The sequence below is a fragment of the Oncorhynchus kisutch genome, linkage group LG27, assembly GCF_002021735.2.
Source record: "Oncorhynchus kisutch isolate 150728-3 linkage group LG27, Okis_V2, whole genome shotgun sequence".
NCBI lineage: Eukaryota > Metazoa > Chordata > Actinopteri > Salmoniformes > Salmonidae > Oncorhynchus > Oncorhynchus kisutch.
This window is the reverse complement of record NC_034200.2, coordinates 2,279,495-2,306,853: the sequence shown is the minus strand read 5'-3', so window position 1 is coordinate 2,306,853 and position 27,359 is coordinate 2,279,495. Positions and strand designations below refer to the sequence as shown.

At 46.2% G+C, this 27,359-nt stretch overlaps 1 protein-coding gene across 3 annotated transcripts in view; it reads right to left on the bottom strand.

The window, feature by feature from the left end:
• LOC109871462 (sodium/potassium transporting ATPase interacting 3) overlaps positions 1-27,359 on the bottom strand; it is a 207,502-nt gene that overhangs the window by 117,783 nt on the left and 62,360 nt on the right. For all 3 annotated transcript variants that reach the window (XM_031806926.1, XM_031806928.1, XM_031806927.1), the window contains exons 3-4: positions 22,373-22,453; positions 9,877-10,074 (exon numbers count right to left, since the gene is read on the bottom strand). In XM_031806926.1, the coding sequence (XP_031662786.1) occupies positions 9,877-10,074; positions 22,373-22,453 (279 nt within the window). The remainder of the gene's footprint in view (positions 1-9,876; positions 10,075-22,372; positions 22,454-27,359) is intronic.

The window sequence follows — 27,359 nt, the reverse complement described above, 5'->3', positions numbered from 1 at the left end:
ACTCACCCCATCGCGATGCCCCCCAAAGGCTAACTTTCTAGCCCTTGCTATCTCCTTGCTTGCTAATTCGGCCTGCTAACTGCTAGCTTGTTTAGCCCCGGTCCGCTAACTGCTACCTTGTTTAGCCCCGGTCCGCTAACTGCTACCTTGTTTAGCCCCGGCCTACTAACTGTTAGCTTGTTAGCACAGGCCTGCTAACCGTCTGAATCGCCGCGTCCCAAACACTCACTGGACCCATATTTACTTTCAATTTTTAATTTGCTTATACCTTCCGGTAACCTGCCTCACCCAATGTGATACGGAATTGCAATATTTTTTTTTTTTAGAACACACTCAAGATCCTCCAGAAGCTAACCAGCTAACTAGCTACAAGCTATTTAGTCATTGTAAGCCACTGCCAGCGGCCTTTACCTTACCTGGATAATACTCGCCAGTCCAGCTTCCCTGCCCCATCCACCGCTGCCCCCTGGACACTGATCACCTGGCTACATAGCTGATGCATGCTGGACTGTCCATTAATCACGGTACTCCATTCTGCTTGTTTATGTTTTATCTGTCGGCCCCAGCTGCACTCAGGCTCTGTGTGTAGTTAATCCGACCCTCCCTGCCTAGTCATCGCCATTTTACCTGCTGTTGTTGTGCTAGCTGATTAGCTGTTGTTGTCTCACCTACTGTTTTAGCTACTGTTCTAGCTAGCTCTCCCAATTCAACACCTGTGATTACTGTATGCCTCGCTGTATGTCTCTCTCAAATGTCAATATGCCTTGTATACTGTTGTTCAGGTTAGTTATCATTGTTTTAGTTTACAATGGAGCCCCTAGTTCCACTCTTCATACCCCTGATACCTCCTTTGTCCCACCTCCCACACATGCGGTGACCTCACCCATTACAACCAGCATGTCCAGAGATACAACCTCTCTCATCATCACCCAGTGCCTGGGCTTACCTCCGCTGTACCCGCACCCCACCATACCCCTGTCTGCGCATTATGCCCTGAATATATTCTACCATGCCCAGAAATCTTCTCCTTTTATTCTCTGTCCCAAACGCTCTAGGCGACCAGTTTTGATAGCCTTTAGCCGCACCCTCATTCTACTCCTCCTCTGTTCCGCGGGTGATGTGGAGGTAAACCCAGGCCCTGCATGTCCCCAGGCACCCTCATTTGTTGACTTCTGTGATCGAAAAAGCCTTGGTTTCATGCATGTCAACATCAGAAGCCTCCTCCCTAAGTTTGTTTTACTCACTGCTTTAGCACACTCTGCTAACCCTGATGGCCTTGCCGTGTCTGAATCCTGGCTCAGGAAGGCCACCAAAAATTCTGAGATTTCCATACCCAACTATAACATTTTCCGTCAAGATATAACTGCCAAAGGGGGAGGAGTTGCAGTTTACTGCAGAGAGAGCCTGCAAAGTAATGTCATACTTTCCAGGTCCATACCCAAACAGTTCGAACTACTAATTTAGAAAATTACTCTCTCCAGAAATAAGTCTCTCACTGTTGCCGCCTGCTACCGACCCCCCTCAGCTCCCAGCTGTGCCCTGGACACCATTTGTGAATTGATCGCCCCCCATCTAGCTTCAGAGTTTGTTCTGTTAGGTGACCTAAACTGGGATATGCTTAACACCTCGGCAGTCCTACAATCTAAGCTAGATGCCCTCAATCTCACACAAATCATCAAGGAACCCACCAGGTACAACCTTAAATCTGTAAACAAGGGCACCCTCATAGACGTCATCCTGACCAACTGGCCCTCCAAATACACCTCTGCTGTCTTCAACCAGGATCTCAGCGATCACTGCCTCACTGCCTGTATCCGCTACGGAGCCGCAGTCAAACGACCACCCCTCATCACTGTCAAACGTTCCCTTAAACACTTCTGTGAGCAGGCCTTTCTAATCGACCTGGCACGGGTATCCTGGAAGGACATTAACCTCATCCCGTCAGTTGAGGATGCCTGGTCTTTCTTCAAAAGTAAATTCCTCACCATCTTAGATAAGCATGCTCCGTTCAAAAAATGCAGAACTAAGAACAGATACAGCCCTTGGTTCACTCCAGACCTGACTGCCCTCGACCAGCACAAAAATATCCTGTGGCGGACTGCAATAGCATCGAATAGTCCCCGCGATATGCAACTGTTCAGGGAAGTCAGGAACCAATACACGCAGTCAGTCAGGAAAGCTAAGGCCAGCTTCTTCAGGCAGAAGTTTGCATCCTGTAGCTCCAACTCCAAAAAGTTCTGGGACACTGTAAAGTCCATGGAGAACAAGAGCACCTCCTCCCAGCTGCCCACTGCACTGAGGCTAGGTAACACGGTCACCACCGATAAATCCATGATTATCGAAAACTTCAACAAGCATTTCTCAACAGCTGGCCATGCCTTCCGCCTGGCTACTCCAACCTCAGCCAACAGCTCCGCCCCCCCTGCAGCTACTCGCCCAAGCCTCTCCAGGTTCTCCTTTACCCAAATCCAGATAGCAGATGTTCTGAAAGAGTGCTATCTAACCCCCAAACGAGCTTCAATGCCATACAACACTCCTTCCGTGGCCTCCAACTGCTCTTAAACGCTAGTAAAACCAAATGCATGCTTTTCAACCGTTCGCTGCCTGCACCCGCACGCCTGACCAGCATCACCACCCTGGATGGTTCCGACCTTGAATGTGTGGACATCTATAAGTACCTAGGTGTCTGGCTAGACTGTAAACTCTCCTTCCAGACTCATATCAAACATCTCCAATCGAAAATCAAATCAAGAATCGGCTTTCTATTCCGCAACAAAGCCTCCTTCACTCACGCCGCCAAACTTACCCTAGTAAAACTGACTATCCTACCAATCCTCGACTTCGGCGATGTCATCTACAAAATTGCTTCCAACACTCTACTCAGCAAACTGGATGCAGTTTATCACAGTGCCATCCGTTTTGTCACTAAAGCACCTTATACCACCCACCACTGCGACTTGTATGCTCTAGTCGGCTGGCCCTCGCTACATATTCGTCGCCAGACCCACTGGCTCCAGGTCATCTACAAGTCCATGCTAGGTAAAGCTCCGCCTTATCTCAGTTCACTGGTCACGATGGCAACACCCATCCGTAGCACGCGCTCCAGCAGGTGTATCTCACTGATCATCCCTAAAGCCAACACCTCATTTGGCCGCCTTTCGTTCCAGTTCTCTGCTGCCTGTGACTGGAACAAATTGCAAAAATCGCTGAAGTTGGAGACTTTTATCTCCCTAACCAACTTCAAACATCTGCTATCTGAGCAGTTAACCGATCGCTGCAGCTGTACATAGTCTATCGGTAAATAGCCCACCCATTTTTACCTACCTCATCCCCATACTGTTTTTATTTATTTACTTTTCTGCTCTTTTGCACACCAATATCTCTACCTGTACATGACCATCTGATCATTTATCACTCCAGTGTTATTAATCTGCAAAATTGTAATTATTCGCCTACCTCCTCATGCCTTTTGCACACAATGTATATAGACTCCCCTTTTTTTCTCTACTGTGTTATTGACTTGTTAATTGTTTACTCCATGTGTAACTCTGTGTTGTCTGTTCACACTGCTATGCTTTATCTTGGCCAGGTCGCAGTTGCAAATGAGAACTTGTTCTCAACTAGCCTACCTGGTTAAATAAAGGTGAAATAATAAAAAATAAAAATAAAAATCCCCAGAATTTTTTATAAAACTCCACTGGGAGTCCATCGACCCTAGGTGCACGGCCAGGGGACATCTGGGTTACGGCCTCTGCCAGTTCATGGGACAATAGGGGAATGTCCATGTCATCCCTCTGTGCCAGAGAGAGCTTAGGGAGTTCTGCAAACAAAACCTGAGCACATATAGGATCACATAGTTCTGCCCTATACAACACCACAGTCTGCTCTCACATCTCCCCTGCCACAGAGGTCACCCGCCCATCAGACAGCTGTAGACAAAGCATACCCTTGGCTTTACCGCTCTCTCTGTATGTAATACCTAAACCAAATAACGTGGATGGATGGCAGCATTCGCGCAATACTGAAAGAGCAAACCACCGCATTTAACCACGGTAAGGTGACTGGTTATATGGTCGAACACAAACAGTACAGTTATGCCCTCTGTAAGGCAATCCAACAGGCAAAACGTCAGTACAGAGACAAAGTGGAGTCGCAATTAAACAGCTCAGACACAAATGAATCACTGTTTACAAACAGAAAACCAGCCACGTCGCAGACACTGAAGTCTTGCTAAACACTTTCTTTCAAAGCGTGTTAACTCTCGCAAGGCTGCCCAGACGGCATCCCAAGCCGCGTCCTCAAAGCTTGCGAAGACCAGCTTGCTGGAATTTTTACAGACATTCAATATATTCCTATTTGCTGTCTCCACCTGCTTCAAGATGACCAAAATTGTTCCTGTACCCAAGAAAACAAAGGTAACCGAACTAAATGACTATCGCCTCGCCCCGTAGCACTCACTTCTGTCATAATAAAGTGCTTTGTGGGGGTAGTTAAGGAGCATATCACCTCCACTTACCTGCCACGCTAGACCCACTTAAATTTGCATAAAGGTACAATAGATCTACAGATTATGCAATTTCCATCACACTGCACACTGCCCTATCCCATCTGGACAAGAGGAATACCTATGTAAGAATTATGTTCATTGACTACAGCTGTCTTCAACACCCTCCAAGCTCATCATTGACCTTGGGGTCCTGGGTCTGAACGCCACCCTGTGCAACTGGGTCCTGGACTTCCTGACAGGCCACCCCCAGGTGGTGAAGGTAGGAAGCAACACCTCCACTACGCTGATCCTCAACACAGGGCCCACAAGAGCGCATGCTCAGCCTACACATGTACCCCATGACTGCGTGGCCACACACGCCTCCAACTTAATCATGAAGTTTGCAGACAACACAACAGTAGTAGGCCTGATTACCAACAATGACGAGACAGCCTACAGGAGGAGGTGAGGGCCCTGGCGGATTGGTGCCAGGAAAATAACCTCTCCCTCAACAAAACGAAGGAGCTGATCAGGTGCAACAGTGCCTCTTCAACCTCAGGAGGCTGAGGAAAGGTGGCTTGGCCTCTAAGACCCTCACACATTTTTTACAGATGCACCATTGAGAGCATCCTTTAGGGCTGGTACGCTGCCTGCAACTGCAGGGCTCTCCAGAGGGTAGTGCGGTCTGCCCAATGCATCACCAGGGGCACACTGCCTGCCCTCCAGGACACCTACTGTACATAACCCAACGTCACAGGAAGGACAAAAAGATCATCTCCCGCTATCATCTAGAAGGCGAGGTCAGTACAGGTGCATCAAAGCTGGGACCGGGAGACTGAAAAACAGCTTCTATCTCAAGGCCATCGGACTGTTCAATAGTTGGCCTCCCAGTACCCTGCCCTGAACTTAGTCACTGTCACAGCCGCCTACCACCCGTTATTCTACCCTGCAGCTTAGAAGCTGCTGCCCTAATGAACATGGACATGGAATCACTGGTCACATTAATAATGCAACACTGGTCACTTTAATAATGTTTACGTACTGTTTTACTCAACTCATGTGTATATTTTATTTTATTTAAGACCTCATTTAACCAAGAAGGACTCTATATTTTTCAAGTAATCTAGTAAAAACCATACAAATCACAGGAGTATAACGAAATCCTAAAACAGCAAATTAAAAACATTTTCAGGTCAAGGAATCCTCAAAATCCTTAATTTAAAAACACCAATCGGCACAAGTTCATCCAATTTAAAACGATTTGGTAAGGCATTCCAAGCCGATGGCGCAGAAGACATAAAATCACTTTACCGAATTCAGTTCGGATATTTGGATAAAGTCCTGCGAACAAAGAGAGTACCCACCACATTTCTGAATAATAAAAATGGCCAAATAAAATGGTAAAAAAATGGCTTTGTAAATAAAAGTTTACCAGTGACTGAGCCTACGAGTTACTAGAGAAGGCCAGCCAACCATGTGTTACAGGAATTAAATTCCTATATGTTTTAATACCCAATTAAAATGAAACACTGTCAATTCCTAAGAATTTGTAAGACTCTTATTTGCATAAAATGGACAGAGACCAGTCTCAGAATCAATCAGTAGCGTTTATTCTCGAGAGTACTGAACATGATACAGTTTACCACAGGTTATAAACTGAAGATGACGTCATTCGTTTTCGTACTACCCTGTCTCATCTCCACTCCAGTACAATGGCTGTATAGTTCTCAAGACTTCCCACTTCGTCTCTCCCAAACTTAGATAATTGATGACCCGAGCCAAGGTCTGCCTGTGTAGATAAGCATTCTAGCCAGTCTGACGTTAAATTAATTAATTTCTACCAAGGAACAGACAGTCATTGTTCTACTTCTTGATTATAATTACACACATTATATTCAGTACTAGGATTAAAAGAAAATTCATACATTTATACAGAAACATAATAGTATTCTGATTAGTCAGTCCTGATTGAAATGTATACATAATTAGTCATTATTGATAAAAAATCCCTTAACACCATGGTATATAAAGTGCAGTGGTACTTAAAGGGTTTTGCAGTTTAAAATACATCTCAACGCTCCATGGTAAAGGGTGTCAATTGATCTCAAACACTGAGCGGAAGCATTCATATATAAAATATCCCCATAGTCTAGTATAGGGATAAATGTAACTGATGCTAGCCTCCTGGCTTCAAAATAAAAAATAAAACCCCAACTTCAGCTCAATTGTAATTGTAAATTCCAATATATTTAAGTGTTACAGCCTGAATCTCATTGCCCTGACAGGTAGTAATAGGTGAAAGGGTCAGATGTCTATTTCTTGCTTTAGAAAACACCATTAGTTTAGTCAGCATTGAGGATAATCTTCAATTGACACAAGGTATGAACAGTATAAATAGAACATAGTATATAACAAATATACTGTATTCCAGTCAATGCCATCCTATTCAACTGGTGATGAATATATACTATCATAGGTATTCTACAGATATACTAAATATTCTATCCACATACGGTCTATAATGTCTATACATCCCATCACATGTACAGGACCAGTCAAATATTTGGACACACAAACTCATTCAAGAGTTTTACTATTTTCTACATTGTAGAATAATAGTGAAGACATCAACACTATGAAATAACACATATGGAATCAATCATACAGAAACCGAAAAAGTAGAATTTATATTTGAGATTCTTCAAAGTAGCCACCCTTTGCCTTGATGACAGCTTTGCACACTCTTGGCATTCTCTCAACCAGCTTCACCTGGAATGCTTTTCCAACAGTCTCCCACCTCAGCTGTAGATCTCTGCAGTTCATCCAGAGTGATCATGGGCCTCTTGGCTGCATCTCTGATCAGTCTTCTCCTTGTATGAGCTGAAAGTTTAGAGGGACGGCCAGGTCTTGGTAGATTTGCAGTGGTCTGATACTCCTTCCATTTCAATATTATCGCTTGCACAGTGCTCCTTGGGATGTTTAAAGCTTGGGAAATCTTTTTGTATCCAAATCCGGCTTTAAACTTCTTCACAACAGTATCTCGGACCTGCCTGGTGTGTTCCTTGTTCTTCATGATGCTCTCTGCGCTTTTAACGGACCTCTGAGACTATCACAGTGCAGGTGCATTTATACGGAGACTTGATTACACACAGGTGGATTGTATTTATCATCATTAGTCATTTAGGTCAACATTGGATCATTCAGAGATCCTCACTGAACTTCTGGAGAGAGTTTGCTGCACTGAAAGTAAAGGGGCTGAATAATTTTGCACGCCCAATTTTTCAGTTTTTGATTTGTTAAAAAAGTTTGAAATATCCAATAAATGTCGTTGCACTTCATGATTGTGTCCCACTTGTTGTTGATTCTTCACAAAAAAATACAGTTTTATATCTTTATGTTTGAAGCCTGAAATGTGGCAAAAGGTCGCAAAGTTCAAGGGGGCCGAATACTTTCGCAAGGCACTGTACCTACCTACCTACCACCTACCTACATACATACCTACATACATACATACATACAATGCTCGTCCTAGTATTTATATATTTCTTGATTTCATTCTTTTACTTTTAGATCTGTGTTTATTGTTGTGAATTGTTAGATTTGACATATTTTGCATATCGCTACAACCGTAATAACATCTGCTAAACATTTGATTTGATGTGTGTATGCATAAAGATATAAAACCACTACTCACAGCGATGAGGATCTGTGTTGCACTGTGCATAAAGATATAAAACCACTACTCACAGCGATGAGGATCTGTGTTGCACTGTGCATAAAGATATAAAACCACTACTCACAGCGATGAGGATCTGTGTTGCACTGTGCATAAAGATATAAAACCACTACTCACAGCGATGAGGATCTGTGTTGCACTGTGCATAAAGATATAAAACCACTACTCACAGCGATGAGGATCTGTGTTGCACTGTGCATAAAGATATAAAACCACTACTCACAGCGATGAGGATCTGTGTTGCACTGTGCATAAAGATATAAAACCACTACTCACAGCGATGAGGATCTGTGTTGCACTGTGTATACAGATATAAAACCACTACTCACAGCGATGAGGATCTGTGTTGCACTGTGCATAAAGATATAAAACCACTACTCACAGCGATGAGGATCTGTGTTGCACTGTGCATAAAGATATAAAACCACTACTCACAGCGATGAGGATCTGTGTTGCACTGTGTATACAGATATAAAACCACTACTCACAGCGATGAGGATCTGTGTTGCACTGTGCATAAAGATATAAAACCACTACTCACAGCGATGAGGATCTGTGTTGCACTGTGCATAAAGATATAAAACCACTACTCACAGCGATGAGGATCTGTGTTGCACTGTGTATACAGATATAAAACCACTACTCACAGCGATGAGGATCTGTGTTGCACTGTGTATACAGATATAAAACCACTACTCACAGCGATGAGGATCTGTGTTGCACTGTGCATAAAGATATAAAACCACTACTCACAGCGATGAGGATCTGTGTTGCACTGTGCATAAAGATATAAAACCACTACTCACAGCGATGAGGATCTGTGTTGCACTGTGTATACAGATATAAAACCACTACTCACAGCGATGAGGATCTGTGTTGCACTGTGCATAAAGATATAAAACCACTACTCACAGCGATGAGGATCTGTGTTGCACTGTGTATACAGATATAAAACCACTACTCACAGCGATGAGGATCTGTGTTGCACTGTGCATAAAGATATAAAACCACTACTCACAGCGATGAGGATCTGTGTTGCACTGTGTATACAGATATAAAACCACTACTCACAGCGATGAGGATCTGTGTTGCACTGTGCATAAAGATATAAAACCACTACTCACAGCGATGAGGATCTGTGTTGCACTGTGCATAAAGATATAAAACCACTACTCACAGCGATGAGGATCTGTGTTGCACTGTGCATAAAGATATAAAACCACTACTCACAGCGATGAGGATCTGTGTTGCACTGTGCATAAAGATATAAAACCACTACTCACAGCGATGAGGATCTGTGTTGCACTGTGCATAAAGATATAAAACCACTACTCACAGCGATGAGGATCTGTGTTGCACTGTGTATACAGATATAAAACCACTACTCACAGCGATGAGGATCTGTGTTGCACTGTGTATACAGATATAAAACCACTACTCACAGCGATGAGGATCTGTGTTGCACTGTGTATAAAGATATAAAACCACTACTCACAGCGATGAGGATCTGTGTTGCACTGTGTATAAAGATATAAAACCACTACTCACAGCGATGAGGATCTGTGTTGCACTGTGCATAAAGATATAAAACCACTACTCACAGCGATGAGGATCTGTGTTGCACTGTGCATAAAGATATAAAACCACTACTCACAGCGATGAGGATCTGTGTTGCACTGTGTAGGACCTCTATGTACTGGTACTCTATGAGACAGCCCATGACAGAGATGTAAGACTGGCTGTCCACGATGCCCACCCCTGGCTGGGTCATCTCTCTCCTCACACACCCTGGACCGTGCTCCCTCCACCACGAGTGGTGAGCCGAGATGTCAAACGTCAGCAGGTTACTTTCCTGGAACAACAAATAAACACACATATTAACATGAAAGAAAGGACACGCAGACAAACATACACACAGACATTTGTGGATAGATAGGCACAAACAAGGACCTGCACAAACACATATATACAGTATATATACACACAGAAGCACTCACAGAAATCAATCAATACCCCAATACAGCAATCTAACCCCACAGCGGCCCCGCAGCAACAACACATGCTTTATTAACACAGGACAATGGGTTGCTGTCAGGAATAGTTCATTTGAAGTCTCTCTCTCTCTTTAGAGGCAATGGGAAATATATATTTACACTGCAAAAGCTAATTAAATAGACAAACAAAAGGGAAATAAACAAGGGAACCGTTAGTAAACATTATACTCACAAACGCTTTCAAAGAATATAGACATTTCAAATGTTACATTATTGTAGAGTGTTGTAACCATGTGCAAGTAGTTGAAGTATGAAAGAGAAAATAAACAGATAAATATGGATTGTATTTACAGTTTGTGCTCTACTGTTTTCCCTTTTCTCATGGCAACGGGTCACATATATTGCTGCTGTGATTGCACACTTTCGACTAACAGTGGAAATATTTGTGGGTCTGTGTGATCTGCGGGAAATATGCGTCTCTAATATGTTCATACATTTGGCAGGAGTTTAGGAAGTGTAGCTCAGTTTCCACCTCATTTTGTGGGCAGTGGTTTCACAGACTGTCTTCTCTCGAGAGCCAGGTCTGCCTATAGTGGCCTCTCTCAATAGCAAGGCTATGCTCACATAGTCAAGGATTTTCTTAATTTGGGGTCAGTCACAGGTCAGGTATTCTACCATCGTGCACTCTCTGTTTAGGGCCAGATAGCATTCAAATTTGCTCAATTTTTTGGTAGATTTTTTTCCAGTGTGTCAAAAAGTTATCTTTTTGGTTGGGTCTAAATGTGTTTCTGTCCTGGAGACAGATCCTAATTTGGATGTTGAGTTTTATGTTCCATTAGTCATGTAGGTTGAAAGTGGTGTATCTTGGCTATAAAATACCTTTGAACTTTTGTATCGGGGCTCTCAACGAATGATCTGGGGGTGATTCGTCGACCAGCCATCATTATCGTAGAGCACTCAATTGATTCACTTTATATTTGTGTGTTGTATTGACCTGCTCCCTTATTAATAAGTTAATAAAGATTTAGTTTTGTCACGACTTCCGCCGAAGTCGGTCCCTCTCCTTGTTCGGGCGACGTTTGGCGGTTGACGTCACCGGTCTTCTAGCCATCGCCGATCCACCTTTCATTTTTGCATTTGTTTTGTCTGGTCTTCCCACACACCTGCTGTCATGCCCTGGTCGAAGTATTTTGTGTTTATCTTCATTTATTTGGTCAGGCCAGGGTGTGGCATGGGTTTTTGTATGTGGTGTGTATGTATTGGGATTGTAGCTTTCTAGTGTTCTAGTTAAGTCTATGGCTGTCTGAAGTGGTTCTCAATCAGAGGCAGGTGTTTATCGTTGTCTCTGATTGGGAACCATATTTAGGCAGCCATATTCTTTGAGTGTTTCGTGGGTGATTGTCCTTAGTGTCCTTGTTCCTGTCTCTGTGTTGTTTTGTAGTGTTTGTATTGATTCGCGTTTTACGTTTGTTTATTAAACATGGATCGCAATCTACACGCCGCATTTTGGTCCGACTCTCCTTCACCACAAGAGAACTGTTACACCTGGTTTCAATCCCATCAATTACATGTTGTGTATTTAACCCTCTGTTCCCCACATGACCTTGTCCGGTATTGTGTTTTTGTACACGTTATGTCTGGGGTTTTGTCCCATTGTGATTATTGTGTTTTGTTCACAGTGATTTTTATCATTAAACTGCGCCGTTGGAACAGTCTTTGCTCTCCTGCGCCTGACTTCTCTACCGCCAGTACGCACGCCTTACAAGTTTCAGTAGAACTCTGACTTGTGTGATAAGTTTGTCTCTCCTCATTTGATAGTAAAGAAATGAACCACCACAATAGGTTCAACAATTTCTTTCTTCGGTTTTTACATTCTTCATCAAACCATTTAAAATTGTTGTCTTAGGTTTTCTGCTGGAATTTAAATTGTATTTGTTAGCTGATAGCAGTGAATAATATCTTTCACCTAAGTTTACACCTTCACTTTTGGTCATTTTCTCCACTACCCTCCATGTATCTATAGCATGTCTTAATAGTATGCAGTTTGTTCAGCTTCGATGCCTCCTCATGGCTGCTTATTGCTCTTTTAAAGTAGACTGTGATTTTTCTGTGATCTGATAGAGGTGTCAGTGGGCTGACTGTGAAGGCTCTGAGAGACTCTGGGTTAAGGTCGGTGATAAAGTCATCGACGGTAATACTACCAAGAGATGAACTATAGGTCTACCTACTGTAGGAGTCCACTCAAAGCCTACCATTGACTTTGTACATACCCAGCGTGCGACAGAGCCGCAGGAGTTGTGACCCGTTTCTGTTGGTTATATTGTCGTAGTTGTGTCTAGGGGAGTATTTGGGGGAGGGAATGCTGTCACATCCAGGTAGGTGTTTGTCCTACTGTGTGCTGAGAGTCAGGTTCTTGTCCAGTTCTGGCATTTAGGTCGCCACAGACTAGTACACGTCCCTGGGCCTGGAAATGATTGATTTCCCCCTCCAGGATGGAGAAGCTGTCTTCATGAAAGTGTGGGGATTCTAGTGGGGGGATATAGGTAGCACACAGGAGGACATTTTTCTCTTTTGAACTCATTTCCTTTTGAATTTCTAGCCAAATGTAAAATGTTCCTGTTTTGATTCATTTAATAGAGTGAGTTAGGTCTGCTCTATACCAAATTAGCATACCCCCTGTGTCTCTTCCCAGTTTTACTCGTGGTCGTTTGGTTTGGTCTCACTCTCACACATCGCTGCAGGGAGGTGCATAGAGGGTTTGGTTGAGGCCTGAATCAGGATCAGTATGTGTGTTGTCCATTAGCTGTCTCGTCTCCTGGCTACCATATGCATTTTGGGAGGCCAGGCTATTTCCTTCTGTTGTGTTACAGCCCAGCCCCCAGCTGCTGGCCTCTACACACCTCATTAAAACAGCTGAGACCAGGCAGAGCTGGGGCCCGCTACGAGCACACACACACACACACACACACACAACCAATCGCCAATCTAACTATGTTAGGCATGAGTATTCATCTTCACTGAGAGATCAATGTCGATCCCCATCACTGACGGAGTCCATCTGAGTGTGATGGAGAGAAACAGATCAGAAGTACAGGGAGGGAATAGACCAAAGACAAAGCAGAGGAGTGGAGCAGAAAGAAATGGAGGAGGATGGGTCAGGCCAGGGTGTGACAGGAAAGAAGTGATAAAGAAAAAAGAATGTGAAGATAGTGGAGGGAAAATGTTTGACGGACGAGACGAGACGAATAGCCGCTGCTAATGGGGATCCCAATAAACCTAAATCCAGACTTAACCTGCTAAAAGGAACCCCGGGGGAGCAGATGAGATCTGGAGAAACCAGACTGGAGTGTGCTAAGTGCAGTCATAGTTTGGGCCTGTGTGAAAACTCTATATAGTGAAGTTGATAGAAGTACAAAGGAAAACCACTCACATCTCCTGTCATGTTTTATCACAATGTCATGATCTCTCCTTAGCAGTGTGAGCTTTGGCAGAATACAACCCAAGATTCTAACTGGATAAATATGTGTGTACACCAGACAAAGACACACTTACACACACAGGCACACAGGCACAGACTGTCCATTTGTGTGTTAGTCCTCTTATTGGATGAGGAGCTCATTTAACCCCACATAGCCTAAGTGTGACTCCACATCAGACAGGGAGGACCCCAGTGTTAAGCCACTGTCATGAGAACTAGGACATATGCAGTATAGCTGAAATAGGGTCGGTCCAACCTATGGAACTTATGATAACTCACTGTCATGAGAACAAGGACATATGCAGTATACCTGACTCTCAGCACTCAGATCAAACTGCTCAAATAAATTGGGAGCAGAGAAGGGAAATAATAATCATAATCAAATGTAACACTTTCTGTCGGCACGGAAACAGAGACTCAGGAGACCTGTCAGGGTGTGTGTCTGGCAGTCCGTCAGGGGCTATAGAGTTGTCGGTGGGCGGATGAGGTGTGTGTGACTGTATGTGTATCCGTGTGTGTGGGATGGGTCAGTAGGTGTGTGTCTGTATGTGTATCTGTGTGTGTGTGTGGGATTGGTAAGTAGGTGTGTGTGTCTGTATATGTATCTGTGTGTGTGGGATGGGTAAGTAGGTGTGTGTCTGTATGTCTATCTGTGTGTGTGGGATTGGTAAGTAGGTGAGGGGTGTGTGTCTGTATGTGTATCTGTGTGTGTGAGATGGGTAAGTAGGTGTGTGTGTGTCTGTATGTGTATCTGTGTGTGTGTGTGTGTGTGTGTGTGTGTGGGATGGGTAAGTAGGTGTGTGTGTGTGTGTATGTGTATCTGTGTGTGTGGGATGGGATGGGTAAGTAGGTGTGTGTCTGTATGTGCATCTGTGTGTGTGTGTGGGATTGGTAAGTAGGTGTGTGTGTGTGTGTGTGTGTGTATGTGTATCTGTGTGTGTGGGAGGGGTAAGTAGGTGTGTGTGTCTGTATATGTATCCGTGTGTGTGGGATGGGTAAGTAGGTGTGTGTGTGTGTGTGTATGTGTATCTGTGTGTGTGGGATGGGTAAGTAGGTGTGTGTGTGTCTGTATGTGTATCTGTGTGTGTGTGTGTGTGTGTGTGTCTGTATGTGTATCTGTGTGTGTGTGTGTGTGTGTGTGTGGGATGGGTAAGTAGGTGTGTGTGTGTGTGTGTGTGTATGTGTATCTGTGTGTGTGGGATGGGATGGGTAAGTAGGTGTGTGTCTGTATGTGTATCTGTGTGTGTGTGTGTGGGATGGGTAAGTAGGTGTGTGTGTGTATGTGTATCTGTGTGTGTGGGATGGGTAAGTAGGTGTGTGTGTCTGTATATATATCCGTGTGTGTGGGATGGGTAAGTAGGTATGGGATGTGTGTGTGTCTGTATGTGTATCTGTGTGTGTGGAATGGTTATTTAGGTGAGGGGTGTGTGGGATGGGTATTTAGTAAGGGGTGTGTGGGATGGGGATTTAGTACGGGGTGTGTGGGATGGGTATTTAGGTGAGGGGTGTGTGGGATGGGGATTTAGTAAGGGGTGTGTGGGATGGGGATTTAGTACGGGGTGTGTGGGATGGGGATTTAGGTGAGGGGTGTGTGGGATGGGTATTTAGTACGGAGTGTGTGGGATGGGTATTTAGTACGGAGTGTGTGGGATGAATATTTAGTACGGGGTGTGTGGGATGGGTATTTAGTACGGGGTGTGTGGGATGGGTATTTAGTACGGGGGGTGTGGGGTGGATATTTAGGTGAGGGGTGTGTGGGATGGGTATTTAGGTGAGGGGTATGTGGGATGGGTATTTAGGTGAGGGGTGTGTGGGATGGGTATTTAGTACGGGGTGTGTGGGATGGGTATTTAGGTGAGGGGTGTGTGGGATGGATATTTAGGTGAGGGGTGTGTGGGATGGGTATTTAGGTGAGGGGTATGTGGGATGGGTATTTAGGTGAGGGGTGTGTGGGATGGGTATTTAGTACGGAGTGTGTGGGATGGGTATTTAGGTGAGGGGTATGTGGGATGGGTATTTAGTACGGAGTGTGTGGGATGGGTATTTATGTCACGCCTTGGTCGTAGTATATTATGTTTGTCTTCATTTATTTGGTCAGGCCAGGGTTTTTGTGGTGCGTTTTTGTCTTGGGGTTTTGTGGGGTGTCTAGCATAGTCTATGGCTGCCTGAGGCGGTTCTCAATCAGAGTCAGGTGATTATCGTTGTCTCTGATTGGGAACCATATTTAGGTAGCCTGGGTTTCACTGTGTGTTTGTGGGTGATTGTTCCTGTCTCTGTGTTTGTTGTCACAAGATAGGCTGTATAGGTTTTCACGGTCTGTTTGTTGTTTTGTATATTTAAGTTATTTCATGTATAGTTCATTTTTTCATTAAAGAACATGAGTAACCATCACGTTGCATTTTGGTCCGCTTCTCCTTCTACAGACGAACGTCGTTACAATTTAGTACGGGGTGTGTGGGATGGTTATTTAGGTGAGGGGCGTGTGGGATGGTTATTTAGGTGAGGGGTGTGTGGGATGGGTATTTAGGTGAGGGGTGTGTGGATTGGGTATTTAGGTGAGGGGTGTGTGGGATGGTTATTTAGGTGAGGGGTGTGTGGGATGGATATTTAGTACGGGGTGTGTGGGATGGTTATTTAGGTGAGGGGTGTGTGGGACGGTTATTTAGGAGAGGGGTGTGTGGAATGGGAATTTAGGTGAGGGGTGTGTGGGATGGGTATTTAGTACGGGGTGTGTGGGATGGATATTTAGTACGGGGTGTGTGGGATGGATATTTAGTACGGGCTGTGTGGGATGGGTATTTAGTACGGGGTGTGTGGGATGGGTATTTAGTACGTAGTGTGTGGGATGGGTATTTAGTATGGGGTGTGTGGGATGGGTATTTAGTACGGGGTGTGTGGGATGGTTATTTAGGTGAGGGGTGTGTGGGATGGGTATTTAGGTGAGGGGTGTGTGGGATTGGTATTTAGGTGAGGGGTGTGTGGGATGGGTATTTAGTACGGGGTGTGTGGGATGGGTATTTAGGTGAGGGGTGTGTGGGATGGGTATTTAGGTGAGGGGTGTGTGGGATGGGTATTTAGGTGAGGGGTGTGTGGGATGGGTATTTAGGTGAGGGGTGTGTGGGATGGGTATTTAGGTGAGGGGTGTGTGGGATGGGTATTTAGTACGGAGTGTGTGGGATGGGTATTTAGGTGAGGGGTATGTGGGATGGGTATTTAGTACGGGGTGTGTGGGATGGGTATTTAGTACGGAGTGTGTGGGATGGGTATTTATGTCACGCCTTGGTCGTAGTATATTATGTTTGTCTTCATTTATTTGGTCAGGCCAGGGTGTGACATGGGTTTTTGTGGTGCGTTTTTGTCTTGGGGTTTTGTGGGGTGTCTAGCATAGTCTATGGCTGCCTGAGGCGGTTCTCAATCAGAGTCAGGTGATTATCGTTGTCTCTGATTGGGAACCATATTTAGGTAGCCTGGGTTTCACTGTGTGTTTGTGGGTGATTGTTCCTGTCTCTGTGTTTGTTGTCACAAGATAGGCTGTATAGGTTTTCACGGTCTGTTTGTTGTTTTGTATATTTAAGTTATTTCATGTATAGTTCATTTTTTCATTAAAGAACATGAGTAACCATCACGTTGCATTTTGGTCCGCTTCTCCTTCTACAGACGAACGTCGTTACAATTTAGTACGGGGTGTGTGGGATGGTTATTTAGGTGAGGGGCGTGTGGGATGGTTATTTAGGTGAGGGGTGTGTGGGATGGGTATTTAGGTGAGGGGTGTGTGGATTGGGTATTTAGGTGAGGGGTGTGTGGGATGGTTATTTAGGTGAGGGGTGTGTGGGATGGATATTTAGTACGGGGTGTGTGGGATGGTTATTTAGGTGAGGGGTGTGTGGGACGGTTATTTAGGAGAGGGGTGTGTGGAATGGGAATTTAGGTGAGGGGTGTGTGGGATGGGTATTTAGTACGGGGTGTGTGGGATGGATATTTAGTACGGGGTGTGTGGGATGGATATTTAGTACGGGCTGTGTGGGATGGGTATTTAGTACGGGGTGTGTGGGATGGGTATTTAGTACGTAGTGTGTGGGATGGGTATTTAGTATGGGGTGTGTGGGATGGGTATTTAGTACGGGGTGTGTGGGATGGTTATTTAGGTGAGGGGTGTGTGGGATGGGTATTTAGGTGAGGGGTGTGTGGGATTGGTATTTAGGTGAGGGGTGTGTGGGATGGGTATTTAGTACGGGGTGTGTGGGATGGGTATTTAGGTGAGGGGTGTGTGGGATGGGTATTTAGGTGAGGGGTGTGTGGGATGGGTATTTAGGTGAGGGGTGTGTGGGATGGGTATTTAGGTGAGGGGTGTGTGGGATGGGTATTTAGGTGAGGGGTGTGTGGGATGGGTATTTAGTACGGAGTGTGTGGGATGGGTATTTAGGTGAGGGGTATGTGGGATGGGTATTTAGTACGGGGTGTGTGGGATGGGTATTTAGTACGGAGTGTGTGGGATGGGTATTTATGTCACGCCTTGGTCGTAGTATATTATGTTTGTCTTCATTTATTTGGTCAGGCCAGGGTGTGACATGGGTTTTTTGTGGTGCGTTTTTGTCTTGGGGTTTTGTGGGGTGTCTAGCATAGTCTATGGCTGCCTGAGGCGGTTCTCAATCAGAGTCAGGTGATTATCGTTGTCTCTGATTGGGAACCATATTTAGGTAGCCTGGGTTTCACTGTGTGTTTGTGGGTGATTGTTCCTGTCTCTGTGTTTGTTGTCACAAGATAGGCTGTATAGGTTTTCACGGTCTGTTTGTTGTTTTGTATATTTAAGTTATTTCATGTATAGTTCATTTTTTCATTAAAGAACATGAGTAACCATCACGTTGCATTTTGGTCCGCTTCTCCTTCTACAGACGAACGTCGTTACAATTTAGTACGGGGTGTGTGTGATGGTTATTTAGGTGAGGGGTGTGTGGGATGGTTATTTAGGTGAGGGGTGTGTGGGATGGGTATTTAGGTGAGGGGTGTGTGGGATGGGTAATTAGTACGGGGTGTGTGGGATGGGTATTTAGTACGGGGTGTGTGGGATGGGTATTTAGTACGGGGTGTGTGGGATGGGTATTTAGTACGTAGTGTGTGGGATGGGTATTTAGTATGGGGTGTGTGGGATGGGTATTTAGTATGGGGTGTGTGGGATGGTTATTTAGGTGAGGGGTGTGTGGGATGGGTATTTAGGTGAGGGGTGTGTGGGATGGGTATTTAGGTGAGGGGTGTGTGGGATGGGTATTTAGTACGGAGTGTGTGGGATGGGTATTTAGGTGAGGGGTATGTGGGATGGGTATTTAGGTGAGGGGTGTGTGGGATGGGTATTTAGGTGAGGGGTGTGTGGGATGGGTATTTAGGTGAGGGTTGTGTGGGATGGGTATTTAGGTGAGGGGTGTGTGGGATGGATATTTAGGTGAGGGGTGTGTGGGATGGGTATTTAGTACGGGGTGTGTGGGATTGGTATTCAGTACGGGGTGTGTGGGATGGGGATTTAGTACGGGGTGTGTGGGATGGGTATTTAGTATGGGGTGTGTGGGATGGGTATTTAGTACGGGGTGTGTGGGATGGGTATTTAGTACGGGGTGTGTGGGATGGGTATTTAGGTGAGGGGTGTGTGGTATGGGTATTTAGGTGAGGGGTGTGTGGGATGGATATTTATGTGAGGGGTGTGTGGGATGGGTATTTAGTACGTAGTGTGTGAGATGGGTATTTAGTATGGGGTGTGTGGGATGGGTATTTAGTACGGGGTGTGTGGGATGGTTATTTAGGTGAGGGGTGTGTGGGATGGGTATTTAGTACGGGGTGTGTGGGATGGGTATGTAGTACGGGGTGTGTGGGATGGGTATTTAGTACGGGGGGTGTGGGATGGGTATTTAGGTGAGGGGTGTGTGGGATGGGTATTTAGTACGGGGTGTGTGGGATGGGTATTTAGTACGGGGTGTGTGGGATGGGTATTTAGGTGAGGGGTGTGTGGGATGGATATTTAGGTGAGGGGTGTGTGGGATGGGTATTTAGTATGGGGTGTGTGGGATGGGTATTTAGTACGGGGTGTGTGGGATGGGGATTTAGGTGAGGGGTGTGTGGGATGGGTATTTAGGTGAGGGGTGTGTGGGATTGGTATTTAGGTGAGGGGTGTGTGGGATGGGTATTTAGTAAGGGGTGTGTGGGATGGGGATTTAGGTGAGGGGTGTGTGGGATGGGTATTTATGTGAGGGGTGTGTGGGATTGGTATTAGGTGAGGGGTGTGTGGGATTGGTATTTAGGTGAGGGGTGTGTGGGATGGGTATTTAGGTGAGGGGTGTGTGGGATGGGTATTTAGGTGAGGGGTGTGTGGGATTGGTATTTAGGTGAGGGCTTTGTGGGATGGGTATTTAGTACGGGGTGTGTGGGATGGGGATTTAGGTGAGGGGTGTGTGGGATGGGTATTTAGGTGAGGGGTGTGTGGGATTGGTATTTAGGTGAGGGGTGTGTGGGATGGGTATTTAGGTGAGGGGTGTGTGGGATGGGTATTTAGGTGAGGGGTGTGTGGGATGGGTATTTAGGTGAGGGGTGTGTGGGATGGGTATTTAGGTGAGGGGTGTGTGGGATGGGTATTTAGGTGAGGGGTGTGTGGGATGGATATTTAGGTGAGGGGTGTGTGGGATGGGTATTTAGGTGAGGGGTGTGTGGGATGGGTATTTAGGTGAGGGGTGTGTGGGATGGATATTTAGTATGGGGTGTGTGGGATGGGTATTTAGTATGGGGTGTGTGGGATGGGGATTTAGTACGGGGTGTGTGGGATGGGTATTGAGGTGAGGGGTGTGTGGGATGGATATTTAGTACGGGGTGCGTGCGATTGGTATTTAGTACGGGGGTGTGTGGGATGGGTATTTAGGTGAGGGGTGTGTGGGATGGGTATTTAGGTGAGGGGTGTGTGTGATGGATATTTAGGTGAGGGGTGTGTGGGACGGGTATTTAGTACGGGGTGTGTGGGATGGGTATTTAGGTGAGGGGTGTGTGGGACGGGTATTTAGGTGAGGGGTGTGTGGGACGGTATTTAGGTGAGGGGTGTGTGGGACGGGTATTTAGGTGAGGGGTGTGTGGGATGGATATTTAGTACGGGGTGTGTGGGATGGGTATTTATGTGAGGGGTGTGTGGGATGGGTATTTAGGTGAGGGGTGTGTGGGATGGGTATTTAGGTGAGGGGTGTGTGGGATGGATATTTAGTATGGGGTGTGTGGGATGGGTATTTAGTATGGGGTGTGTGGGATGGGGATTTAGTACGGGGTGTGTGGGATGGGTATTGAGGTGAGGGGTGTGTGGGATGGATATTTAGTACGGGGTGCGTGCGATTGGTATTTAGTACGGGGTGTGTGGGATGGGTATTTAGGTGAGGGGTGTGTGGGATGGGTATTTAGGTGAGGGGTGTGTGTGATGGATATTTAGGTGAGGGGTGTGTGGGATGGGTATTTAGTACGGGGTGTGTGGGATGGGTATTTAGGTGAGGGGTGTGTGGGACGGGTATTTAGGTGAGGGGTGTGTGGGACGGTATTTAGGTGAGGGGTGTGTGGGACGGGTATTTAGGTGAGGGGTGTGTGGGATGGATATTTAGTACGGGGTGTGTGGGATGGGTATTTATGTGAGGGGTGTGTGGGATGGGTATTTAGGTGAGGGGTGTGTGGGATGGGTATTTAGGTGAGGGGTGTGTGGGATGGATATTTAGGTGAGGGGTGTGTGGGATGGGTATTTAGTATGGGGTGTGTGGGATGGGTATTTAGGTGAGGGGTGTGTGGGATGGGTATTTAGGTGAGGGGTGTGTGGGATGGGTATTTAGGTGAGGGGTGTGTGGGATGGATATTTAGGTGAGGGGTGTGTGGGATGGGTATTTAGGTGAGGGGTGTGTGGGATGGATATTTAGGTGAGGGGTGTGTGGGATGGGTATTTAGGTGAGGGGTGTGTGGGATGGGTATTTAGGTGAGGGGTGTGTGGGATGGGTATTTAGTATGGGGTGTGTGGGATGGGTATTTAGTATGGGGTGTGTGGGATGGTTATTTAGGTGAGGGGTGTGTGGGATGGGTATTTAGTACGGGGTGTGTGGGATGGGTATTTAGTAAGGGGTGTGTGGGATGGGTATTTAGTACGGGGGGTGTGGGATGGGTATTTAGGTGAGGGGTGTGGGATGGGTATTTAGTACGGGGTGTGTGGGATGGGTATTTAGTACGGGTAGTGTGGGATGGGTATTTAGGTGAGTGGTGTGTGGGATGGGTATTCAGTACGGGGGTTGTGGGATGGGTATTTAGTACGGGGTGTGGGGGATGGGTATTCAGTACGGGGGGGGTGTGGGGGATGGATATTTAGTACGGGGGTGTGGGGGATGGGTATTTAGTACGGGGGGTGTGTGCTTGTGGCAGGGGTCAGCGGGGCATCCTCCTGGGGCTGAGCTCTCTACTCTCTGAACCCTGACACTGAAGGTATTGGAATACATTTTCCACCAACTAGTTCCCACCTCTCTAGGATGACATGTTTTATTCAATGTCTCTCGAGCACCAAGGAGAGAACACATGAACATAAAAACAGACAGAGAAACACACTATTTTAAATGGCGGATGATACAAGTCATGGGAGCTCCAAGATGTAGGACAGTTGCTCTGTCGTCAGAGAGAATAGCGCCTACCTTGGTCAGGCCTCCCACATCCAGGTAGAAACAGACGATGAAGAGATTCCAGGCCACCCAGAGAGCTGTCCAGACTGTGTACTGTACAGGACACACACACACACAAACTTCAAAAAACACATTGCAAATGAAAATAAGTTGGAAATGAAATGAAAGATTTCTGTCTGTGAATGGTGTTATGGGACACACTCTACACTGCACTAGACTGTTTATTTATTCATGTGTACTACCCGCTCTAGCCCACATGCCAAAGCTGCGATAAGTCCATTAAGACTTAAAGGAGTTGTTTTTTAAACCAGCTGAGTGTTTAATGGAGGGGCATAAACAGGTCTTAGGATGGAATTAAATTTGCAACATTTACAAAGGGTCTATTATACAAAAAACAAACTTCAGTTTGTCCGCTTACAGACACTTTGAGCACTTTGAAAAAGCGATACTCAAATCCAATCCATAATCATCCATCAATATGGTCTTTCTGACAGGAAGTTGCTAACCAAACTTCCACTCAAGGCTGAACGTCTTCCAAAGGAGATGTTTTTCACCATGTGAACATGTCAACGCTCATTGAGACAGTAGAGGACTTGCCCTAATTATCCTAGCCTAAAAACGTTGAGTCATACTGTTGAACCATACTTTTTCCAAGAAAGTATTCTTCCCACTATCCGCTCTTGCCTTTGGTTACTCTCTCCACTCCCTTGGCTTTTCACTCTCCCTCCTTTTCCCCAGTATTGTTTCCTTATTCCATCTCAACCTTCTATCCTCTTTTGCCTTTGATTATTCTCCCCCTTCCCTTCCCTCACCCATTCCTTCCAACCTCTCTCTCCTCTCCCATTCCTTCCAACCTCTCTCTCCTCTACCATTCCTTCCAACCTCTCTCTCCTCTCCCATTCCTTCCAACCTCTCTCTCCTCTCTCCCTCACCTATTCCTTCCAACCTCTCTCTCCTCTCTCCCTCACCTATTCCTTCCAATCTCTCTCTCCTCTCTCCCTCACCCATTCCTTCCAACCTCTCTCTCCTCTCTCCCTCACCCATTCCTTCCAACCTCTCTCTCCTCTCTCCCTCACCCATTCCTTCCAATCTCTCTCTCCTCTCTCCCTCACCCATTCCTTCCAATCTCTCTCTCCTCTCTCCCTCACCAATTCCTTCCAACCTCTCTCTCCTCTCTCCCTCACCCATTCCTTCCAATCTCTCTCTCCTCTCTCCCTCACCCATTCCTTCCAATCTCTCTCTCCTCTCTCCCTCACCCATTCCTTCCAATCTCTCTATCTCCTCTCCCTCACCCATTCCTTCCAATCTCTCTCTCCTCTCTCCCTCACCAATTCCTTCCAATCTCTCTCTCCTTTCTCCCTCACCAATTCCTTCCAATCTCTCTCTCCTCTCTCCCTCACCCATTCCTTCCAATCTCTCTATCTCCTCTCTCCTCACCAATTCCTTCCTATCTCTCTCTCCTCTCTCCCTCACCAATTCCTTCCAATCTCTCTCTCCTTTCTCCCTCACCAATTCCTTCTAATCTCTCTCTCCTCTCTCCCTCACCAATTCCTTCCAATCTCTCTCTCCTCTCTCCCTCACCAATTCCTTCCAATCTCTCTCTCCTCTCTCCCTCACCAATTCCTTCCAATCTCTCTCTCCTCTCTCCCTCACCAATTCCTTCCAATCTCTCTCTCCTCTCTCCCTCACCAATTCCTTCCAATCTCTCTCTCCTCTCTCCCTCACCCATTCCTTCCAATCTCTCTCTCCTCTCTCCCTCACCCATTCCTTCCAATCTCTCTATCCTCTCTCCCTCACCAATTCCTTCCAATCTCTCTCTCCTCTCTCCCTCACCCATTCCTTCCAATCTCTCTCTCCTCTCTCCCATTCCTTCCAATCTCTCTCTCCTCTCTCCCTCACCCATTCCTTCCAACCTCTCTCTCCTCTACCATTCCTTCCAACCTCTCTCTCCTCTACCATTCCTTCCAACCTCTCTCTCCTCTCCCATTCCTTCCAACCTCTCTCTCCTCTCTCCCTCACCTATTCCTTCCAACCTCTCTCTCCTCTCTCCCTCACCTATTCCTTCCAATCTCTCTCTCCTCTCTCCCTCATCAATTCCTTCCAATCTCTCTCTCCTCTCTCCCTCACCAATTCCTTCCAATCTCTCTCTCCTCTCTCCCTCACCCATTCCTTCCAATCTCTCTCTCCTCTCTCCCTCACCCATTCCTTCCAATCTCTCTCTCCTCTCTCCCTCACCAATTCCTTCCAACCTCTCTCTCTCCTCTCTCCCTCACCCATTCCTTCCAATCTCTCTCTCCTCTCTCCCTCACCCATTCCTTCCAATCTCTCTCTCCTCTCTCCCTCACCCATTCCTTCCAATCTCTCTCTCCCTCTCCCCCTCACCCATTCCTTCCAATCTCTCTCTCCTCTCTCCTCACCAATTCCTTCCTATCTCTCTCTCCTCTCTCCCTCACCAATTCCTTCCAATCTCTCTCTCCTCTCTCCCTCACCAATTCCTTCCAATCTCTCTCTCCTCTCTCCTCACCAATTCCTTCCAATCTCTCTCTCCTCTCTCCCTCACCAATTCCTTCCAATCTCTCTCTCCTTTCTCCCTCACCAATTCCTTCTAATCTCTCTCTCCTCTCTCCCTCGCCAATTCCTTCCAATCTCTCTCTCCTCTCTCCCTCACCCATTCCTTCCAATCTCTCTCTCCTCTCTCCCATTCCTTCCAATCTCTCTCTCCTCTCTCCCTCACCAATTCCTTCCAACCTCTCTCTCCTCTCTCCCTCACCAATTCCTTCCAATCTCTCTCTCCTCTCTCCTCACCAATTCCTTCCAATCTCTCTCTCCTCTCTCCTCACCAATTCCTTCCAATCTCTCTCTCCTCTCTCCCTCACCAATTCCTTCCAATCTCTCTCTCCTCTCTCCCTCACCCATTCCTTCCAATCTCTCTCTCCTCTCTTCCTCACCAATTCCTTCCAATCTCTCTCTCCTCTCTCCCTCACCCATTCCTTCCAATCTCTCTCTCCTCTCTCCCATTCCTTCCAATCTCTCTCTCCTCTCTCCCTCACCAATTCCTTCCAACCTCTCTCTCCTCTCTCCCTCACCCATTCCTTCCAATCTCTCTCTCCTCTCTCCCTCACCAATTCCTTCCAACCTCTCTCTCCTCTCTCCCTCACCAATTCCTTCCAATCTCTCTCTCCTCTCTCCCTCACCAATTCCTTCTAATCTCTCTCTCCTCTCTCCCTCACCAATTCCTTCCAATCTCTCTCTCCTCTCTCCCTCACCAATTCCTTCCAATCTCTCTCTCCTCTCTCCCTCACCAATTCCTTCCAATCTCTCTCTCCTCTCTCCCTCACCAATTCCTTCCAATCTCTCTCTCCTCTCTCCCTCACCAATTCCTTCTAATCTCTCTCTCCTCTCTCCCTCACCAATTCCTTCCAATCTCTCTCTCCTCTCTCCCTCACCAATTCCTTCCAATCTCTCTCTCCTCTCTCCCTCACTCATTCCTTCCAATCTCTCTCTCCTCTCTCCCTCACCCATTCCTTCCAATCTCTCTATCCTCTCTCCCTCACCAATTCCTTCCAATCTCTCTCTCCTCTCTCCCTCACCAATTCCTTCCAATCTCTCTCTCTCCTCTCTCCCTCACCCATTCCTTCCAATCTCTCTCTCCTCTCTCCCATTCCTTCCAATCTCTCTCTCCTCTCTCCCTCACCAATTCCTTCCAACCTCTCTCTCCTCTCTCCCTCACCCATTCCTTCCAATCTCTCTCTCCTCTCTCCCTCACCAATTCCTTCCAACCTCTCTCTCCTCTCTCCCTCACCAATTCCTTCCAATCTCTCTCTCCTCTCTCCCTCACCAATTCCTTCTAATCTCTCTCTCCTCTCTCCCTCACCAATTCCTTCCAATCTCTCTCTCCTCTCTCCCTCACCAATTCCTTCCAATCTCTCTCTCCTCTCTCCCTCACCAATTCCTTCCAATCTCTCTCTCCTCTCTCCCTCACCAATTCCTTCCAATCTCTCTCTCCTCTCTCCCTCACCAATTCCTTCTAATCTCTCTCTCCTCTCTCCCTCACCAATTCCTTCCAATCTCTCTCTCCTCTCTCCCTCACCAATTCCTTCTAATCTCTCTCTCCTCTCTCCCATTCCTTCCAATCTCTCTCTCCTCTCTCCCTCACCAATTCCTTCCAACCTCTCTCTCCTCTCTCCCTCACCCATTCCTTCCAATCTCTCTCTCCTCTCTCCCTCACCAATTCCTTCCAACCTCTCTCTCCTCTCTCCCTCACCCATTCCTTCCAACCTCTCTCTCTCCTCTCTCCCTCACCAATTCCTTCCAACCTCTCTCTCTCCTCTCTCCCTCACCAATTCCTTCCAATCTATCTCTCCTCTCTCCCTCACCAATTCATTCCAATCTCTCTCTCCTCTCTCCCTCACTAATTCCTTCCAATCTCTCTCTCCTCTCTCCCTCACCAATTCCTTCCAATCTCTCTCTCTCCTCTCTCCCTCACCCTTTGATTTTCTTTCCACATTAACACCCAAACTGAACATTGCTAATACATTTTTTTTACGTACAGTATATGTGAATATGTTATCATTACTTAGCTTCATCCATCCCGTGTTAACTGAATAAAAGAGACAATACACTTCCTGTAATGATCTTCTAACTCCAAAGGACACCAGAGTGGAATAACACTTCAAATATTCATACCCTGTCCGGGAGCTATGGGTTCTTCAATCGAGAGCATTGTACTGCTCTTCAATCTAGAAAATTCTAGTATTCTTCAATATGCAACCTTCTAGTGTGCTTCAATCTTGAACATTCTAGGACATTCCATTAGGTTTTTCAATCTTGGGTCTGGAGTGATACAAGATGGCCAGGCTTTTGTTCTTGCCCAGTACTAACACACCTAATTCAACCAATCTAATCCTCCTTTCCCCCACTCCCCCCACCCCTAACCCCTCAGATTTAACCAAATCCTAAATCCTGTGGATTCGTGCTGAGGTGGGCCCTAGGGTACACT